At 39.3% G+C, this 20,395-nt stretch overlaps 1 protein-coding gene across 5 annotated transcripts in view; it reads right to left on the reverse strand.

The window, feature by feature from the left end:
- Window positions 1-20,395, reverse strand: part of LOC133464073 (sorbin and SH3 domain-containing protein 1) — a 78,791-nt gene that overhangs the window by 38,921 nt on the left and 19,475 nt on the right. For all 5 annotated transcript variants that reach the window (XM_061746044.1, XM_061746047.1, XM_061746042.1 and 2 more), the window contains exons 5-13: window positions 19,660-19,766; window positions 19,353-19,494; window positions 19,193-19,222; window positions 11,345-11,487; window positions 10,237-10,297; window positions 10,019-10,093; window positions 6,525-6,560; window positions 6,318-6,420; window positions 4,005-4,119 (exon numbers count right to left, since the gene is read on the reverse strand). In XM_061746044.1, coding sequence (XP_061602028.1) covers window positions 4,005-4,119; window positions 6,318-6,420; window positions 6,525-6,560; window positions 10,019-10,093; window positions 10,237-10,297; window positions 11,345-11,487; window positions 19,193-19,222; window positions 19,353-19,494; window positions 19,660-19,766 — 812 coding nt within the window. The remainder of the gene's footprint in view (window positions 1-4,004; window positions 4,120-6,317; window positions 6,421-6,524; window positions 6,561-10,018; window positions 10,094-10,236; window positions 10,298-11,344; window positions 11,488-19,192; window positions 19,223-19,352; window positions 19,495-19,659; window positions 19,767-20,395) is intronic.

The following is a 20,395-nucleotide window of genomic DNA, read 5'->3' on the forward strand; positions in this document are numbered from 1 at the left end:
CTTCTATCTGCTAAAGAAGAAGTAGCGTATTCTTCTTTGCATTTATTTTGTCTTAGTTTTGATTCTAATTCCGGTTAGAGCGCCCGAGCGGTGGAAGAAAAATCCACAGAATAGCTGCACCTTTGTATAAGCTGCATGGTTGAAAACCTATGAAAAAAGTAGCGGCTTATAGTCCAGAAAATACGGTATTTCAATAATTTGACAACCTCCTTATTTGTTTTAGTGCACAGAGTAAGATGAGAGGACTGATACGAGATGACAGACAGCAAATGATCAACATAGCGTAGCATGAAGCCTGGAGATGAGGCCAGACGGCAAGCTGGATCCGTTCAACGGTAACAAAACCTGCCGACACGTCTCAGCCCACTCACGACTATATAATATTACATTTCTGCTGCTGTCACCATAAGCTTGACAGGGATGCAACCAAGACTCCTGGAAGTCAGTGCTCCCCGCCGAGTCATTTGCTTGTGAATGTAATTTTAATCTTTAATTAATCTTAAGTTTTTGAGCAAATAAAACACTCAAGGCTGAACATGTGAGTTATTGAGCTGCACACATTTCCAGTTTTCGTGATAAAATCTCTTCTAAAAACAAATAAAAAAGTCAAAGTAGTCTTTCAAGACAATTCTTAAAGACGTCGCTTAAGCTCATTTCTCTCTCAAGGAAACACTGTGAAATCAAATACAACGTGCTTGATATGAAGCCAAACATTAACCTCAGATACATTTATTGCAACCTGACTTCTCTTTCACTGTTATCATCATATCTTTTTGCAGCTAGTCTGGAATGGAGAGGGAATTTAATCTGCCAGATGTTTGTTAAACATCACCTATTGGCGCTTTTATACTAGTACCTACTCAGCGCGACTCGTGTTGCCTTGTCCTCGTTTGTTTTTAGACACCCAGATGAGAAGTGGGCGGGATTGGAGCGAAGCTGCTGTGACGTATTTGATTGTGTGATCTAAACGGAGAAGACAACAACACTAAAGATGTAGAACCTGGAGGAGATGATAGATGTGCTGCTGGGTCTGTCACTTGTGTTCGATATCAAGTTAAAGGTGACCTATTATGGCATCTAATACCTATTTTAAACAGGCCTTGAATGTCTTAAAAACAAGCTTTTGATTGTTTTTGCTAAATAAATAAAAAAATTCAGCCTCTGAGCCATGTATTTATCTTCCCAGTCTCTAACCTCATTATCTATGCAGGATTCTGAGTGGGCGGGGCTATGATACTGAGGCTCTGTTCTGATTGGCTGCCTGAATGACCGATACAACGCTACGAAAAAAATGGCGGAAACTCCGGCCGGCGGAGTTAGTTGTGGGCATGGTTTCACGCATCGGAGGCCAACCGATGTAAATCGCTCCTGTCGTTACGTAACGACAGGAGCAGAATCTTATTGGCTCGTAGATCCACATCACACTAGACGGCTCATCCGGGCGGCTGTACAGACACTGCAGAATTTGGTTGCTTTCCTCCTTCTCTGAGTTGGCAGGCTGAGGGGAGACCACTTTATATATGTTAAAGCAAGAAAAGACCTGTTTTTCATAATAGGTCCTTTAAAAAATGAGAGTGAGAGAAGCTTCACGGGCGACGCTTTATTTTTTGTTTGATTGTCTCGGTGCTGCTGAAAAGTCAGCTGGAGCCGTGAGCAGCTATGAAGTGACCGAGTTCCTGGTAGATCTGGTCGTTCCTTATCGCCCGTCTAGATCCCTTTTTAATTCTCTCCTCAGCCACCAGGTTTATAAACATCTGCACCTCAGATTTGGATCACCAAACAGACTTTTGCGCTGCCATTGCTGGTCGAATAAAATGAACAAGAAGCCGCGAGTCGCTCTTTTGCTGATTCCCGCCTCCTGATTCAAACGTCTGACTCCAGCCCCCCGACCAATCGGTGGCCTGTAGTGTGATGACGTCAGATGCCGCCGACTCAGCCGCTTAGAACCTCAGCAGAATAGATACAGAAAAAGTATCAACTCGGCACGGCTCCACCCGCCTCCACCCGTAGTGGAAAAGCGCAAAAAAAAGAGGCGTGGCGAGTCGTCGCGCTGAGTAGGTACTAGTATAAAAGCACCATATGTGTAACGCACTAAAGTAAAAAAAACAACTATTCTTTAAGCACAGAGTGCTATTGTTACATAAATATGTACTACATATTAATTTATTTCGTCTAAGCAGCCACACATTGAGACGAAGACCGTTCATATCCATTCTATAATCTTCCAGATATTTATATCTATGTTTGTCCTGATTTTGATACTGTCAGCAGAAACACTCTGAGATTCTGCTTGATATTGTACATCTGTGCACCAACCAAAACCATTTCATTTTTATAATCAGACACCATAAAAGGTTACACAATAATACCTTGCAACCTCCTGTTTCGAGTTGGCAGGTAGAGAACTATCTAGTCCGGGGGTCGGCAACCCGCGGCTCCAGAGCCGCATGCGGCTCTTTAGCGCCGCCCTAGTGGCTCCTGGAGCTTTTTCACAAATGTTTGACCTTTTTTTTCCTTTTTTTCCTCTTTCTTTCTCTTTTGTCTTCTTTTTTCTTTTTTTCTTCTTTTTTCTTTTTTTTTCCTCTTTTTTTCTTCCTTTTTCCTTTCCTTTTTAATCTCGACATTTCGACTTTTTTCTCGACATTTCGACTTTTTTCTCAAGATTGTACTTCAACATTAATCTCGACATTTCAACTTTTTTCTCAACATTTCAACTTTTTTCTCGAAATTTTGACTTTTTTCTCAACATTTCGACTTTTTTCTCAACATTTTGCCTTTCGCCATTTGCCTTCATTCTAATACAAGACTTTTCATTTTTTGCAGCTCCAGACATATTTGTTTTTTGTGTTTTTGGTCCAATATGGCCCTTTCAACATTTTGGGTTGCCGACCTCTGATCTCGTCTTATCATGAAGTCCTACTGTAAATAGGTACTTTTTCTTTTTTTACAATGGAAAATCCCAAAAGGACAACTACAACGTGGTCATTTTGTGCCGCTGGTGTCCAGACGTGGCTCAAATGTTGCTGAATATAAAATGAGCAAGCTTATCCAGGGCACGAGGAGTTCATTAAGCCAAACGATGAACCGTGACATTAATATTATTAATAATATGAATCCATCCATCCATTCATTATCTTTATGCACTTACTCCAAATCAGGGACACGGGTCTGCTGGAGCCAATCCCAGCTCACCTCAGGTGAGAAAAACTAAAATCACTTTTTTAAGATATCACTGATACTCAGTATTGACCAAACCCCACATACAGTATCAGAACAGTAACTAACATTTATAGCTAATAGATGGACTTCAAACGCAGCAAGAATAACACTCCTTTGTACTGACAGAGCTTTTAATTGATAAACAAAGGAGTTCATTATTTCCTGGCGGCCTCAGGACAAACGGAGCGAACAGCAGGAAACCAGACAATCAGTAATTACGTAAGCACCTGTCCACCCCATCGCAGTAACGCATCTCTCAGTATTACGTAAAACTGACGAGACAAAACTTTAAAAGTTTGAAATTTCAAGACAAAAGATGACCCTGAAAGACACAGAAAAATCCGAGTCAGCGCAGGCTGTCGGGTCGGGGAGACGAGCGTGGGGGGAACCCTGCACTTCCTCCAAAGAAAACACGCTAGATCCGTGTTTTGTGTGTGTGCAGAAAGCGTCTCGCGGCGGGCTGATCCAGCCCAACAACCTTAAACTGAACACATGAAGACAATGGCCATCCCTGTAAGTGATACTCCCCCGCTCGCTTCCAAGGCGGGATCGTGTGTCGCTGTAACGGGACACCCTTCAGGAATGTGGTGGCAACATGACCGTCGCTGCCCGAGCTCTTAGTGATGGAGCCACACGGGAGCTGAGAAACAGAGCTGGAGGTGGTGGCGGACGGGCGGATGGGCGGGCGGGTGCAGGGGAGGATGGAGGGTGCACAGCACAGGGGGGACAGCTCACATGACACAATCGCAGACAGAGAGGGGGGGAACAAACGGCGGCTAGCGTACCGTTCTCTCCAGCTTCAGCACCGATGATTTCCCCGGCTCGTACTCAAAGATGCTCTTGGGCTCGGCGCGGTACTTCCTGGTGTCTACCTTTTTATCCGGGGGCTCCCACTCGTTCCTGTGGAGAAGCGGGTGTCAGGGAGGGAGGGGTGGGGTGTGGGAATCGGAAGAGAGCCAATCCTTACCGAGAGGTCTCCATGGCAACCGGAGCTGATTTTCTTTTTTTTTTTTTTTTAAATTTAAATCTGTCGTTTGTTCTCATTATGCGTGCCCCCTCTCTTCTCTTCAAGCCCGCCTCCTCCCCCTCTAATGATGATATGACAGAAAATCCAATTCACGGCTGAAGCAAAGCCGTGATTTTATCAGTTAAACCAGATTGGACACAGTGACAGAAAACAGAACTGCACAATTTCCTAGAAGAATACCGTAACAAGACTGCTAATAGGATAAAAAAAATACTCCTCAACTATTAAAACAGAAACCTCCTTCATCCTACTTATTCCTGGGACACGAGGAAACTCTCTGTGATGACGTTATCTGCAGAAATGAAGCTGTGTTTTCAGTAACCTTGATGACGACATGTTCAGGAATGCGTCGCCAGCGAAGAGCAGCGGAGGTCAGTCCTCAACTTGTCATCTGTATACGTTGTGGGCAACAGTTTATCCTCCGTCACCTGTCCCACTTCATCACTCTGTCACTCATTTCTTTAGGGGATGATCATCCTGTGTCAGCGCTGACATGTGTATGTATGTATGTGTGTGTGTGTGCGTGGACGGGGTCAGACACCTCAATAAAAGCTGCAGGATGGAGTAACGGACGCTTCTGGAAGCCAAACAAGCACGGGTTCCAGAGTCAAGAAGAAGCGATAGTGTTTCCTGCTCTGACTAGAACAGCCATGTTTGGTCACAATAACTACAAGTAGAACAAACTGTTCATGATGCAACATTTCTAAGAGGGATGTTGACGGTATGTACTGAGGATAAGGCACATTATGAACAGTAGTCCATAGGTTGTTACCAGTATTCCAGTTGTAAAAAAAAAATCAGGGGGGATGGTGGATTTTATCATATGGGGACAGATCATTTGTGCTGATTACAAATAATATAATATATTACAAATAATAGCACTGACCAAAACACCTGCAGAAATACTGCAGGAATGACATAGCAGCAGTTAAATGCAGCCTTCTGTAAGCTTTAAATATCCACTGGGCTTACATCAAATACATCAAAACACAACAATAAAAAACACTTTTCTGAACTTATCAATATGACTCTGTCCTTCACAGGATAAGTAACATGGATCACTGCAAAAACTCACAATCTTAACAAGAATATTTGTCTTATTTCTAGTTAAAATGTCTCATTTTAGTAAAAAAAAATCTCATTACACTTAAAACAAGACTTATCACTGGAAAAAACAACAATTTTCACCTGTTTCAAGTAGATTTTCACTTGAAATAAGTAGAAAGATCTGCCAGTGGAACAAGATTTTTTGTAATAAGAAGATAAATCTTGTCCCACTGGCAGATTTTCCTACTTATTTCAAGTGAAAATGCGCTTGAAACAGGTGAAAATTGTCAAATAAGTTATTTTTCTGGTGATGACTCTAAATGTTGAAATAGCAGTAAAACCACATTCATTGATGAAATGACATAAGGGATGGAAAGGGGGGATGGCAGTTTTACAGGGGGGATGATTTGGACCGTCATCACTGGAAAAAAACAACAATTTTCACCTGTTTCAAGTAGATTTTCAATTGAAATAAGTAGAAAACCAGAAAAATAACACCAGAAAAATAACTTATTTGACAATTTTCACCTGTTTCAAGTCAATTTTCACTTGAAATAAGTAGGAAAATCTGCCAGTGGAACAAGATTTTTTTGCTTGTAATAAGAAGATAAATCTTGTCCCACTGGCAGATTTTCCTACTTACGGTATTTCAAGTGAAAATTGACTTGAAACAGGTGAAAATTGTCAAATAAGTTATTTTTCTGGTGATGAGTCTAAATGTTGAAATAGCAGTAAAACCACATTCATTGATGAAATGACATAAGGGATGGAAAGGGGGGGTGGCAGTTTTACAGGGGGGATGATTTTTACCGTTTTTATTTCAGGGGGGATGCCATCCCCCCTCATCCCCCCTCAACTCCAGTACTGGTTGTTCAAGCCATGACCATTTAAATTAGAAACAGTATTGGTTGCAGAAATACTTTGTGGAGTTTGATGTTTCAGGGGTGTAAAGACCTCTGTTGTTTGCTGTCATGAACGATGAAGGTGTTAATAGGAGGGTTTGATGCAGATGAGGGAGGCTGACCTTTTGGCAGAAGGTTTGAGGGAAGAAGACCGCGTTGGCACCGGCATCGATCTTCCTCTTGAATCAACCTCATTGTCACTTTTTGAGCGTGGGACTGCCTTTCCTGAAAATAAAATCAATAAGACAAGAATAAGTTCATAATCGAGTGACTGAATTGCCTCAAACGTGACCCTTCATACTGGGTAATGTTATGGTGTTAAAACTCACCATCATCCAGGTGCGTGAAGGGAGTGGGACAGTCGTCTGCAGAGAAGAAGAAGAAGATTCTCATCAGTTATTCTTATTATTTAAAAAAAGAAACTGATTTGCAGGACAATACTTGATAATTCATGAGGCATTTTATTACCCCTTGCCTCACACCTTCAATTAGTGTCTCACACTTTCCATTAGGCCAAGCATCTCCCCAAACACACTCAAAGTGTTTCAAATCAAAGCACTTTACAGGAAGCACTACTGCGCTAAAAAGGGACCTAAACGTCAATGAGCATCAAGGCTTTGGATGAGTAATGCACTGTAAATCCAGGGAGCCAGACTGCAATATCTGAACATACTCTATAGTTTTTGTGATAATACGTAAAGAAATATGCTGATGTGAAAATGTGAAAGCTACAATTCCACATTTAAGTTCTTCGATTGATATCCAGATCTGAGCTGACTCTGCATATACAAAGCACCTCCACATACAAATCTTCCCCACTTTTACCAGAAATAATAGACCAGTAACCAAAAGCAAACTCAAGCATCAAGTGCTTAGACTGACCAAACAGTTTTCTGTGAAAAGTAAACAGTCTTGAGCCTGTGTGGAGCTGCAGGCCGACCAGGGCAGTCCAGGCCTCAGTGCGGGCCCGCAGCGGCATCTAGTGGCCAGAACAACACACTACAACTCAGGAGCCGTCGTCAAGTTCTCATGGAAGATTTCTAGAAAAAAAACATCTAAATGTATTTGGAAATTGCAAAAAAATGTTGACTAAAGGGGAAAAATACGGAGCCCCTCTGGTGACATTTGAAAAAAATAAAATAATGCGTGGCCACGCATTAATAACTCGTGGCAACGAGATAATTAATGCGTGGCCACGAGTTATTAATGCGTGGCCACGCATTATTTTATTTTTTTCAAATGTCACATGTTATTTCTACACTCGCCATGACAATACTCTTGCTCTTTAATATAAATAGACTATAATTACCGTTATTAATGATGAATAACCATCCCACCAAGGAAGTTGCATCCACGAAGTCCAGACAGTAGGTTTGCGTGGCCACGCATTATTTTATTTTTTTCAAATGTCACCAGAGGGGCTCCGTAGAAAAAGGCTATGAGTGAGCAGATTCTATTTGTAAAGTCAAAGTAAGGTATAGTCTGCATGAGTGGTTGTTCATCTACAGGACTGTCTCAGAAAATTAGAATATTGTGATAAAGTTCTTTATTTTCTGTAATGCAATTAAAAACACAAAAATGTCATACATTCTGGATTCATTACAAATCAACTGAAATATTGCAAGCCTTTTATTATTTTAATATTGCTGATTATGGCTTACAGTTTAAGATTAAGATTCCCAGAATATTCTAATTTTTTGAGATAGGATATTTGAGTTTTCTTAAACTGTAAGCCATGATCAGCAATATTAAAATAATAAAAGGCTTGCAATATTTCAGTTGATTTGTAATTAATCCAGAATGTATGACATTTTTGTTTTTGTAATTGCATTACAGAAAATCACAATATTCTAATTTTCTGAGACAGTCCTGTATATATGTAGATCTGTGATGGACTGGTAACCCATCCAGTGTGTTTATATCTGCCGTTCCCCCTAATAGAAGGGGCTAGAACAGGCTCTAGCAGACCCCTCATGGCCCTGAATAGGAAGATAGCTGGTATAAGAAGAAGTGAATGTATGGTAAATGTATGGTACTCCAGCAATTAAGCATATAATGTAAGTGTGCTGAAGGGACTTGTAGGTCACAACAGCACTGCTCACATTCATCGCCTGAAAATATGCAGATGTATGGAGGTCCCACACTGATTTAGCAGGTTCGATGAAGTACATTCTGGTCACAAAACTTCAAAAGAAGCTTGAATTTTTCTTTAATTTAATGTAGATGTAATGAATAGCTTTTTAAAATGTACAGAGGAGTCAAATTAGCTGAAGATGTGCTGCAAGAAATTCTTGGTTATTATGGCATGACTAAATGTTCTTGTGGAAAAATTACTCTTGAATCCAGATCGATACTTGAATATGTGTAGTTTTTTTTGGGGTTGATCAAAGGTTGATCAAAATCTCTGCACAAAACTCACACGTGACAACAATGGCTCGGTGTTGTGGAACACACAAAAACAAACATAAAGTAAATTAAACCCCTTGCTTACCGGGGCCCCCTGTATAGGTAAATAAATTAGATAAATTAGAATAAGTTGGGACTGTATGGAAAAATAACAAATAAAATAGGGAGATTCTTATACTGACTTTGACTTTTACATACTTGCAGACAGCAGGATCTCGTTTTTTTTTGTTTGTTTTTCAACTACATTTTTTAATAAAAATCAGTTCTTATATTTCAGATCTGCAGCCCATTCAAAAAACACTATTAAAAAAAGGAATGTCAACAGGTGACAATCTTCACTTTGGAAAAATATGATTGAGAAAATTATTTAAATATTTAAAAAAAAAAGTGTTCAATGTTCAAGAAGTATTGGTAGGGATTAGGGCTGGGCGATTTTGGACAAAAATAAAATAAAAATTTTTCTCTGAAAACCCGATTTTCGATTTCGATTTCGATTTTTATGGTAAAACTACAAAAGACAATGGAATAAATTGTTTCAAATATTTTATCTTTATTTTTAAAGAAAAATAGCAAACAAATTTCCCTATTGGGAATGAAGTGCAATTGAAAGATACTGTAAATCCTCCTTGAGTTTAGTAAAGTGACAACATTTACAATTTTCTTGACCAAACAAAGATGACTAGACGCATGCAGCCAGCTGCAAAAAAGGAAAATCGATTTTCCGATTTTCCTTTTTTTTAACATCGTCTTGATTAATAAATCCGATTTAGATTTAAAATCGATTAATCACACAGCCCTAGTAGGGATTAGTACATTTTCCAAAAGGATAATCCAGATGGGTATCAACTAGAAGTCCAAGATCCGGGCTATGTGATCGTCGTATCAGTCTTTGTCTTTGCCAAGGTTTTAGGATGACAACATTAATGCAGAAAAAAGTATATAAAGCTTTTAGACCAATATATCCTCCTTTTAAACCAGCCTGCCTGCAGCTGTGACCTGTTTATTTAAACAGCTCTTGTGGAGGATTTTGAAAAGAAGAAAACTGAACAATGATCTCATACTGTTGCACCCTTTAAGACGTGTTTGCAGGAGTTCACGTCTTGGTACAGTCAACGGCGGGCCACCACCATCTCACAAGCTTTGTGAGAAGGAAAGACGATGCTCTAAAGTCACAAAAGCTTTATTGTTCCATGTTCATTCACCAATGAAAGGAAGCTGGTGAGACCAATGTGAAACATTTTGGATTCATAAAGTGTGTAATTAAATAAAAGTCAAAGTATGTGTACAAATAACCTTTTTTTAACGTGAATTTTCCATACCATCCAAACTTTTTCTGATTTGCACTTGTATCTGAAAGGGCTTTAGATGGCGGTAGGTTAGTAGAGCTAACTAGAGCAAAATTACTGCCATCAGATACCTTTTGGTTTTATGTGACTGTCATAGTTCTCGGGGAAAATGTAGGTGGGACGGTACGGGTTTTCCTCAATAGGCTCTGAACACAGTGATGGAGAGACAGAGGACAGCATGACACAACATGGAGACATAAAAAAAGGCAAAGACATATCTCGAACAGCAACAGAGAAACACAAAACTTATCAAACGTGGACGAAATAAAGACAAAAGACAATCACTTACCAGGTATTCTGTGTATCTGTTTGAACATACTCTTATACCAGTCTTTGGACTTCTCAGTGTTCTGAAATGAACATAGAAATTGTGAACTGTCAGCATAAGGATGAAAGGATGTCTGTTCCAGCAGGAGCTGAACAGCCCTGGTGACATTACAGCAGTCTGGGTAGAGTAGCCAAAAACTGTACTCAAGTAAAAGTACTGTTACTTCAGAATAATATGACTCAAGTAGAAGTAAAAAGTAGTCATCCAAATAATTACTTGAGTAAAAGTAAAAAAGTACTTGGTGAAAAAAGTACTCAAGTACTGAGTAACTGTTGAGTAACGTCTGATTTATTTTTAACACAACCATTCAAACAGACAAAAGTACAAAATAATCATCTTCAGGTAAATTAAATCAATAAAATGATACAATTAATTAAAATTAATAAAAAATTAAAAAATAGCTTAAATTAAAATAATCTTAAAGTAAATTCAAGTACTTTAATAAATAATAAAATAAATAAAATAATAACAGAATAAAAAAATAAATTAAGCACAAGTAGCACAAAATTTCAAGCCTTTGTACTTTTCTTTTTTAACCAGAACTAGAACAAGCCCATGAACTCATAGAAACTCTGTGTGTGTTTGAGTCTGTGTAAATGTGACAAAACATGCAAAAACAAAAATCTTTCCCAAAGAATCACTCAGTGATGTCATGAGATTGACACATACGTGGATAAAAGGGATAAAAGAAAAGTAACAGCTCAACGTAGCCTAATGTAGCGGAGTAAGAGGAACAGTTTCTTCTTCACAAATCTACTCAAGTAAAAGTAAAAAGTATAGTGATTCAAAACTACTCCTAAAAGTACAACATTTCCCAAAACTTACTCAAGTAAATGTAACGGAGTAAATGTAACTCGTTACTACCCACCTCTGCATTACAGGATTAAATTCTAGCACTGACACCGTTATTTTGTTTGTTTAAATGTAATATTGTTAGAACAGAAAGATTGCATTGCTGATACAACCACAAAAAGGAAGCAATGAGACACCAACCATGTCAACAAAACACCCATCCCATATTTACAGAGAGTATATTAGCCTTCATTGGTCAGTTGATTTGGTTGCTCACCCGCTCAGGAACAATAGGCCTGTTGAGAGGACTGTGGACGGGGGAGTGCAGCGACAGCCGCAGCCTCTTCCCGTCCATATCACAGACTGGACTGGCAGAGTGTCTCCCAGGATCTGGGCTTTTGTCCCGCTCCGGGGTTGGGTCTGCAAAGCACAAAGGAAGAAAAAGCTCAGAGGCATTCAACATTCAACATTCAGCATTCACAGAACATTTCCAGTAGCGTGACTCATAAACCGGTCCATCAGAAGACCAGGTTCAAGCCAAAGTCAGGCCAAAGAACTGCATTAAACCAAATCATGCAAAACATATAAATGGGACATAACAGAAGAGACTTTTTTCACAGCTGACATTTGACATGTCATAGTTGAAAAGGGCAATAATAATGCACTTTACTACGAGTTAGGAACACATCCAGGACAATTGTGTGTGCTGGGAAATTCCTAACTTCCTGGGATATCAGTGGGTGAAGGGACTCCTTTCTGTTTGCATTCTGACATAAAGGGTTAAGCTATATACAGCCCCCTTTCTTTTTGCATTATTAAAGGGATTAAAGTGTGCTTTTCTTGCTGTGAAAATCGGCTCTTTCAATGATGAGCGTGCAAAAGCAGCAAAACAAGAGGGAGGGAGCAAACGAGTGTTTCAGTGCATGAGGGCTGTTACACAGCCAACAATAGTTTCATGATTAATTAACACAGACAACTTTTCATGCAGGCACAAAAACAAGCAAAAAAAAAGGTCTTATTAGTCGTATGAATGTCACACATAGTGAATTAGTTTCTAATCTGCCTTTATCCAAATAAAGTATTGTGAAAATCTATGAACAAACTTAAGATTTTTCCTTTTTTTTAATGAAATATATTTATTTATTTATTTATTTATCTATACATGAACCTCCACTTATTCAAGTTCAAGTTCAGGTTGGGGAGGTTAAGCTGAGAGGACAGCAGGGCAGGATGACTGACTGTGTCATCCTAGACTCTCAACGGTGGATTTAGGTACGGGTCGCATCTTGAACCAAAACAAAAGTGTCTGGAACAGTTTCTTTTATCTTTGCATGTCACTTCTTGCTTGTCAGATAGCCGTCACAGTTGGAGGAAAAGGGAGATGGGGAGGGGTTGATGTGTGATACCTCAACTGTAAAGTACCCAACTAAAATGTTTCACTGCTTACATCCACGCTAGTACGAGTTCATTAAAATGCCATTTTTAAAACAAAATGATCAACATCTCAGCTTGAGAAGCTCTCCAGCATTACACCCAGTACTGGGGTTGAGGGGGGATGAGGGGGGATGGCATCCCCCCTGAAATAAAAACGGTCCAAATCATCCCCCCTGAAATAAAAACGGTCCAAATCATCCCCCCTGTAAAACTGCCATCCCCCCTTTCCATCCCTTATGTCATTTCATCAATGAATGTGGTTTTACTGCTATTTCAACATTTAGAGTCATCACCAGAAAAATAACTTATTTGACAATTTTCACCTGTTTCAAGTAAATTTTCACTTGAAATAAGTAGGAAAATCTGCCAGTGGGACAAGATTTATCTTCTTATTACAAAAAATCTTGTTCCACTGGCAGATCTTTCTACTTATTTCAAGTGAAAATCTACTTGAAACAGGTGAAAATTGTTGTTTTTTCCAGTGATAAGTCTTGTTTTAAGTGTAATGAGATTTTTTTTACTAAAATGAGACATTTTAACTAGAAATAAGACAAATATTCTTGTTAAAATTTTGAGTTTTTGCAGTGATCCATTTTACTTATCCTGTGAAGGACAGAATCATATTGATAAGTTCAGAAAAGTGTTTTTTATTGTTGTGTTTTGATGTATTTGATGTAAGCCCAGTGGATATTTAAAGCTTACAGAAGGCTGCATTTAACTGCTGCTATGTCATTCCTGCAGTATTTCTGCAGGTGTTTTGGTCACTGCTATTATTTGTAATATATTATATTATTTGTAATCAGCACAAATGATCTGTCCCCATATGATCAAATCCACCATCCCCCCTGATTTTTTTTTACAACTCGAGTACTGATTACACCGCTGTAATAACATCCATGCTCACATGACACGTGTGCAAACGGCTGACACAGTGAAAACGTCTAAACGTGCTACTGAAGTTCTTTTCAAGGTTATGTTTATGTTTTTTGTTGTTTGTATGGTGAATGACTTTGCCTTTTTGTTTATTCATTGATACACGCATGCAGAATATATAGCACATTTTACGTTTAGGCAGATCCGAGTGCTTAAGTCATGCATTTGTTTATCATCTGCAAAATGCAGAAATAACATCCTCGAAAAAACACTTTGAGTTTGATGACATTTGCGGAAAGTTCTTAGCTTTTCTTAAAAATGGTGATATTGATGAGGCCTTGTGAACATAGTCTATACTATACTGTGAGGTGATCTGAAGAGGCATCGTGGAGATAATTTATACTTTATTTAAATACTTAAATTTTAATTATGCCTCGTATTTTGAGTTTATTTATCTATATATCTTTTTTCTCTTTTTTTTTTTAACTATCTAGTCTGTTATTGCTATTATGTCTTCTGTTACGACCTTAATTTTATGAATGTGTTTCTTTTATTTATAATGTCCCTGTCCTTGTCTTGTTTTTGATTGTGTGTTTTTATGTTTTACTGCCAAATGGGGTTCCTGTATTATTATATACATTGTGAAAATCTAATAAAGACATGTTACAAAAAAGAAATAACATCCTCAGGCTGGACCCCCCTGTCCCTCCCCTGATGGAGTCCAACTCTCAGATCTGATTTCATTTCACGGCTGTCCGTGAAACAGTCACATCTGCTGCCCCACGACTTAAGGCTGTGGCACATACGTGTGTAATATGGAAATATGCAGGAGTGCAATAAGGTGTACATAACTATAAATGTTGGCATCAGAGAGTGTGCGTAAAGCCACTTCATTGTGACAGAGTGCACTTGCCCACAGACTTCTGTAAAAATAGCACACCTCTTATTGAAGCTTGCAGCAAAAAGAACAACACGAAGGACTATGGAACATTAAGCAGAGTACTTGTAGTTGCAGTTTTATTCCTACTGAAGCTCCTGATCTGGCCAGAGATAAACCATTGCAGGTAACTGAGCGGCCACACCAAACATGACATCAAATGATTTCATTTGACAGCCGAGCATTCTGGCCTTGTGAAACATATCGTAAAAAAGAAATGAAATACTCTATTTTTACGATCAGAGGGGGAAACAAAAAGAAATCATCCTGTAATTTGCATTTTTAAAATAAAACACCTGCACAAGTCTAAATATGCAAATCAAAGTGAATGCTTGCAGACCACAACAATCTGTTCCACCTCACTGACTGATGGGAAACAGGGTCGCAACAAGAGAGCTGGCAGTTCACACAACAGGATGTATAATAAAACTCTTTCATGTTCAGAGTGTAGCAAAAGAGGCTTTGAAAATAGAAAATAAAATAAAATAAAAACAGACAGGCCATCCATGTGTACGAGTGAACTGTAAGAAATCAGCTGAAGGAAATGGGATTTAGATACAGAGCCAAACATGAACCATCATCAACACCTAATTAGAAGATAATAAAAAGTATTCCAGCAGGTTAAAGATAAACTAACTGATGACTGGAAGGATGCCATATTCAGGGATGGCTCCAGAAACTGCAGTTGGGGACGAGACAATGCTGAACCAAAGGGTCCAAAAGCCTTACTTAAGCAACAACCTTCCAGCTCTCAACGTGATTTAAACCTGGAAAGTGAAACAAAAAACTGGTCTACGATGAAGCTCCATCCTCAAAGCTGATCTACTAAACTGACACCTGATGAAGAATATTTTTCTTCAATGAAGTCCAAGCTGTCATAAATGTCATAAATGTGACTTTTTGTAGTTCACAATTTAGCCATTTTTTCCTCTAGTTCAGGGGTCGGCAACCCAAAATGTAGAAAGAGCCATATTGGACCAAAAACACAAAAAACAAATGTGTCTGGAGCCGCAAAAAATGAAAAGTCTTGTATAAGCCTTAGAATGAAGGCAACACTTGCTGCATGTATCAATATTAGTTATTACTGGGGGAAGATTTTTTTTTTCATTATGCACTTCGAGAAAACAGTCGAAATTTCGAGAAAAAAGTTGAAATTTCGAGAAAAAAGTCGAAATGTCGAGATTAAAAAGGAGAGGAAAAAGGAAGAAAAAAAGAGAAAAAAAGGGAAAAAAGGAAAGAAAAAAAGAAGAAAAAAAGGAAAAAAAGGTCACATTTTTGGAAAAAGCTCCAGGAGCCACTAGGGCGGGTTGCCGTCCCCTGCTCTAGATGGAATTTTAAAAGACAAACAACAAATGTTTATTTTGATTTTATGTATGTTTTACAACTGAAAGGATATTCAGACGTTAAATAATTAGTTTTTTGCCCCATCAAAAAAAAAAAACCCCTCCGCTCTGAACAGCTCTGAATATCATCCAAAAGTGATGATGCCATATTTTCTGCAGGGGTTGTAAACAGGCCTCAAAGAACTTTTGGCTTTTTCACTTTGTTGGGATCACAGTGTTCTGCATACTGATTTGGCCTGTGTTTTTATGCTGCATGGATCTTCCGGACACAACCGTCCCTATTCATCCTGGCCTGGGACCAGCTCTATGACTGGCTGGGAGGGGGGGGAGATGGAACTGGCAACTTTACAGTGTGTCCATCCATCCATCCATCCATCCATCCATCCATCCATCCATCCATCCATCCATCCATCCATCCATCCATCCATCCATCCATCCATCCATCCATCCATCCATCCATCCATCCATCCATCCATCCATCCATCCATCCATCCATCCATCCATCCTATTCAGGGTCATCACTCAATCAATCAGTCAATCAATCTATTTGTATAACACTTTTATACAACCAGTGTTGAACAAAGTGCTTCACAATTAAAGTAAATGCAAAACATGGATTATAAAAATATTAATAAGACACATAGAAACTAAGAAGTTACAAATGTTCCAATAAAAATAAAAGAGTAAAAACCTTTTTTTTTTTTTTTAAAAGTGGGTGGGTCTGTAGTTTGGATTTGAAGAGGCAGGTCAGTGAAGGTTCGTCACTCAGTGACAGCGTTTTCCAGAGCGTTGCAATAATCAACCTGGGAACTAATGACAGAATGAATGGCTTTCTCAAGGTCACCCGGCCTCAGGAACGGCTTGACTTTTGCAAGAAGTCAAAGCTGCAAGAAGCTTCCCGTGAACAACAAAATCAATCTGTTCTTGTGTTTAAACTTTCATCAAAAGTCACACCTAGATTTCTGCCAACATGGTTAAAGACCAGGGCCATGTGAAGATACAAGGTACTACTAGAGCGCTTGGAAGCAGCAAACACAACTCATTCTGTTTTCCGCCCATTTAAACCAAGGACATTTGAGATAGCCAGTGTTTGATGTCATCGAAACATCTGTGGACGGATTCCAGTGCATTTGATGAACTACGATTAACTGGCAGATAGATTTGCAGATCATCTGCAAAGAGATGAAAGGAGACCTTATGATGGGAAATGATGGAACCTAATGACAGGGTGTATAACGGAAATAGGACGGGGCCCAAACTGGATCCCTGTGGCACACCAGAGGTCAAAGGTGTTTCAGGAGGACTGAGTGTTCAACAGTGTCGGATGGTGCTGTAGGTGCAGCAGCATCATCAGCACCAGTTTGTTAGCATCCATGGGCAGGAAGATGTCAATCTGGACCAGGGGTGGGCAACCCAAAATGTTGAAAGAGCCATATTGGACCAAAAACACAAAAAACAAATATGTCTGGAGCCGCAAAAAATGAAAAGTCTTGTATGTATAAGCCTTATAATGAAGGCAACACATGCTGCAAGTATCTATATTAGTTATAACTGGGGGAAGATTTTTTTGGTTTCATTATGCACTTTGAGAAAAAAGTCGAAATGTCGATGAAAAAATCGAAATGTCAAGATTAATGTTGAAGTACAATCTCGAGAAAAAAGTGGAAATGTCGAGAAAAAAGTGGAAATGTCGAGAAAAAAGTTGAAATGTCAAGATTAATGTTGAAGTACAATCTCGAGAAAAAAGTTGAAATGTTGAGAAAAAAGTTGAAATGTTGAGAAAAAAGTCAAAATTTTATGAAAGAAGTCGAAATGTCGAGATAAATGTTGAAATTTAATATTTATTCTACACATTTTTACAACATTGGAAAACTTTCAGAATGTTTGTGTCATGTTTTTGCTCCTACAAAAACCACATTAAATATAAAAAAAAAACAAAAAAACACAAAAAATATATTTCCCTCCCCCATCGATTTCCATTTTCAAACATTTTTTAAAAAGCTCCAGGGAGCCACTAGGGCGGCGCTAAAGAGCCGCCCTAGTGGCTCCAGAGCCGCGGGTTGCTGAACCCTGATCTGGACCTTCAGCAGGGCAGATTCAGTGCCGTGAAGGGTTTTAAATCCGGACTGGAATTGTTTCCAGAAAAGAAAGCAACTGGGTGCAAACAACCTTTTTTAAAACCTTGGATATATTAAAAAATGAGACACTGGTCTAAAACTGGAGAGGGCAGTAGAATCAAGATGAGATTTCTTGAGCAGAGGCCTCACCACAGCACACTTAAAAACCATTGACACGGATCCTGAATTAAGACAGCTGTAAATGAACGAGAAGAGACAAGGGCCCACTGCATTAAATACCTGTTTAAGCAACTGGGGTGTAATAGTGTCCAGGGGACTGGTGCCACGCGCCGGACCACTAGGCCTCTGTTGAAAAAATCGATTTCCCAATTCTAAATCGATTCTCATATTAATTCCTAAAAATCGATTCATATGTCTACAGATCGATTTTTTTTTCTTTTATTTATTCATTTATTTTTTTCTTCATCATTACTACAACTTTTGGTTATTTTTTTGTTTATCCCCAAAAAAGGAATGTTTTGTTGGACACGAGAATAACTGGTGCCATGTTTTTGTCTTTAAATATGTTTAAAGGTATGAAAACATTAAAGTGTTAGGTTATAATTGCATAAATTGTTATTTCATTACTTTATATACTGTCTTGGGGTCACATTTGCAAAAAATGCTAAAAACCAAAGGCGCAAAAATTTAAAACCAAAATAGACCGAAAATGGAACAAATAAAAACGGAATGTGGGAAAAAATAAAACCGATTTCATCCGTCTCTGTTTCCTCCCTGGATCTGTTTGATAATTCTGACCCACATGATGTTTCTAAAAGCAGTTCTATCAGCATTCTGGGAGCTGATTGGTCCTTACAGCATCATTAGCTGCCAATACTTGCTGTTTAATCTCAATATAATACTAGTAGTAATATTTTGCAGAACTACAGTCATATAATTCATGCAACAGCTCAAAAAACAGTTTTAATAAAACTAACCCAAATCAATATCGGAATCGAATCGGATCGAAATCTTGATAATCGATTCCGAATGTTAAGAATCGGAATCGAATCGCTTCTTGACATTTGAATCGATCCCCAGCCCTATGGACCACGTTAGAGAGGAGCGATAGAGACACTGGCTCAAACACATTTCACACAGCACGGGGTCAAGGGGATCAGCTGCCCCAGCTGGGAAAACCATCTCCAACCAGTAAAGCCAAATATGGCCTGTCCTTGGTTTGATAAGTATCAAAACAGCAGCAATACTAATGGTCCATAGCTAGCACGCAGTCACATAAAATGTGATTAATTCACTTTGCAAGACTCAATTTGAAGTCATAAAGTCGATCGCGGCAACAGGAGAGTCGGAGACGGTTCACTCAGGGAACAAAAAATATTGCCTCATAATGAAATTCAGTCTGAGAAATGAAAGATAAATCACACATATCTGTTAGACATCAGCAAATCCCAAAGGCATACCTTCGAAATGAGAAAGATGCTTTTGCTGCTCTGTTGTGGGAGAAAGCACAGACACAGCAGTGAAATGTGACGGAGCAGTGAAGCTAAAGTGTAAAAGCACCAGTGCCAGAGATGACCAGAGAACGTCACACGGGCAGAGACGGCGGCGGGGAGCGCTCACCTCGGTTGTGCTGCAGCAGGACGATGGTGGGGTTGACCGCGCTAGTGCACGGATAAACACAGCTGGGAGTCGGCGAGATACAGATCTGAATGTCAGCGGAGGACGGCACTTGATTCTCTTTTATGCTTTTGGGTAAACTGGCCTGAAAGTTGAAGAAAAAAAAAAGAGGAGGTTACTGAGAATTTACATTCTGAGAGATTTTACAGACATCAGATCTTAAAATAAAGACATCCCAGAGCTTCCACTGCTGTGAAACTAACGACCCCCGACGAAGACTTTGTGTTAAATGTGGTGGAAGTAAACATACCTGGCAGCGAGGGTTTCTCTCAGGAGGGAGATGAGCTGTGTTGTTACTGCCTCCCTCAGCAAGTCCCGCTTTTGAGCCGTCTCCATTAATCTGCTCTGTCCAGCCACCTGGAAATAATCCAGAACGTTCTCAGTTTGGTCACAGGGAAAAAACACACAACAAAAACAAAACAGAGAGGGGCACTAAAACGTTTTCTCAGTATTTCACTGAACTCATAATAGCAACAATAGATAACTGTTGTTCAAATAAATCCTCATCTCGGTCAGCTGGATGGGAGTGCTTGCTTTAGTGGGTTTCATGTACGGCCGCGGTTAATATCTCGGGGAAAGGAGGAAAAAAAACACGATTCTCCCACAATCTCTGAACTTTACCACCAGAACAAAAAGCCTTTTCAGTTGAGCTGCAAAGATCACTTGTTCCGATGGCCTTTTTAGTGCGACTCCGCAACAATTAAAGCATCTCCCCGAAAGCCTTGGCAAGTCTCCAGAGCAGTCCCAACGTGCTCTACGCAACAAACAAGCCCGCAGTCAAGGCCGCCTCGGCCAGAGTGCAGCGTGGGCAGGTTGTGACAAAAGAGTTCTTTGACACGAGCATGAAAATATGAGCAATCGCCCTTTATAATGGCCTGACAACTGGGCAGACATTTTCAAATGTGAGGAGTTATATAATAGGGCTGGGGATCGATTCAAATGTCAAGAATCGATTCGATTCCAATTCTTAAGATTCAGAATCGATT

The sequence above is a fragment of the Cololabis saira genome, chromosome 17, assembly GCF_033807715.1.
Source record: "Cololabis saira isolate AMF1-May2022 chromosome 17, fColSai1.1, whole genome shotgun sequence".
In the NCBI taxonomy this organism is placed as follows: domain Eukaryota; kingdom Metazoa; phylum Chordata; class Actinopteri; order Beloniformes; family Belonidae; genus Cololabis; species Cololabis saira.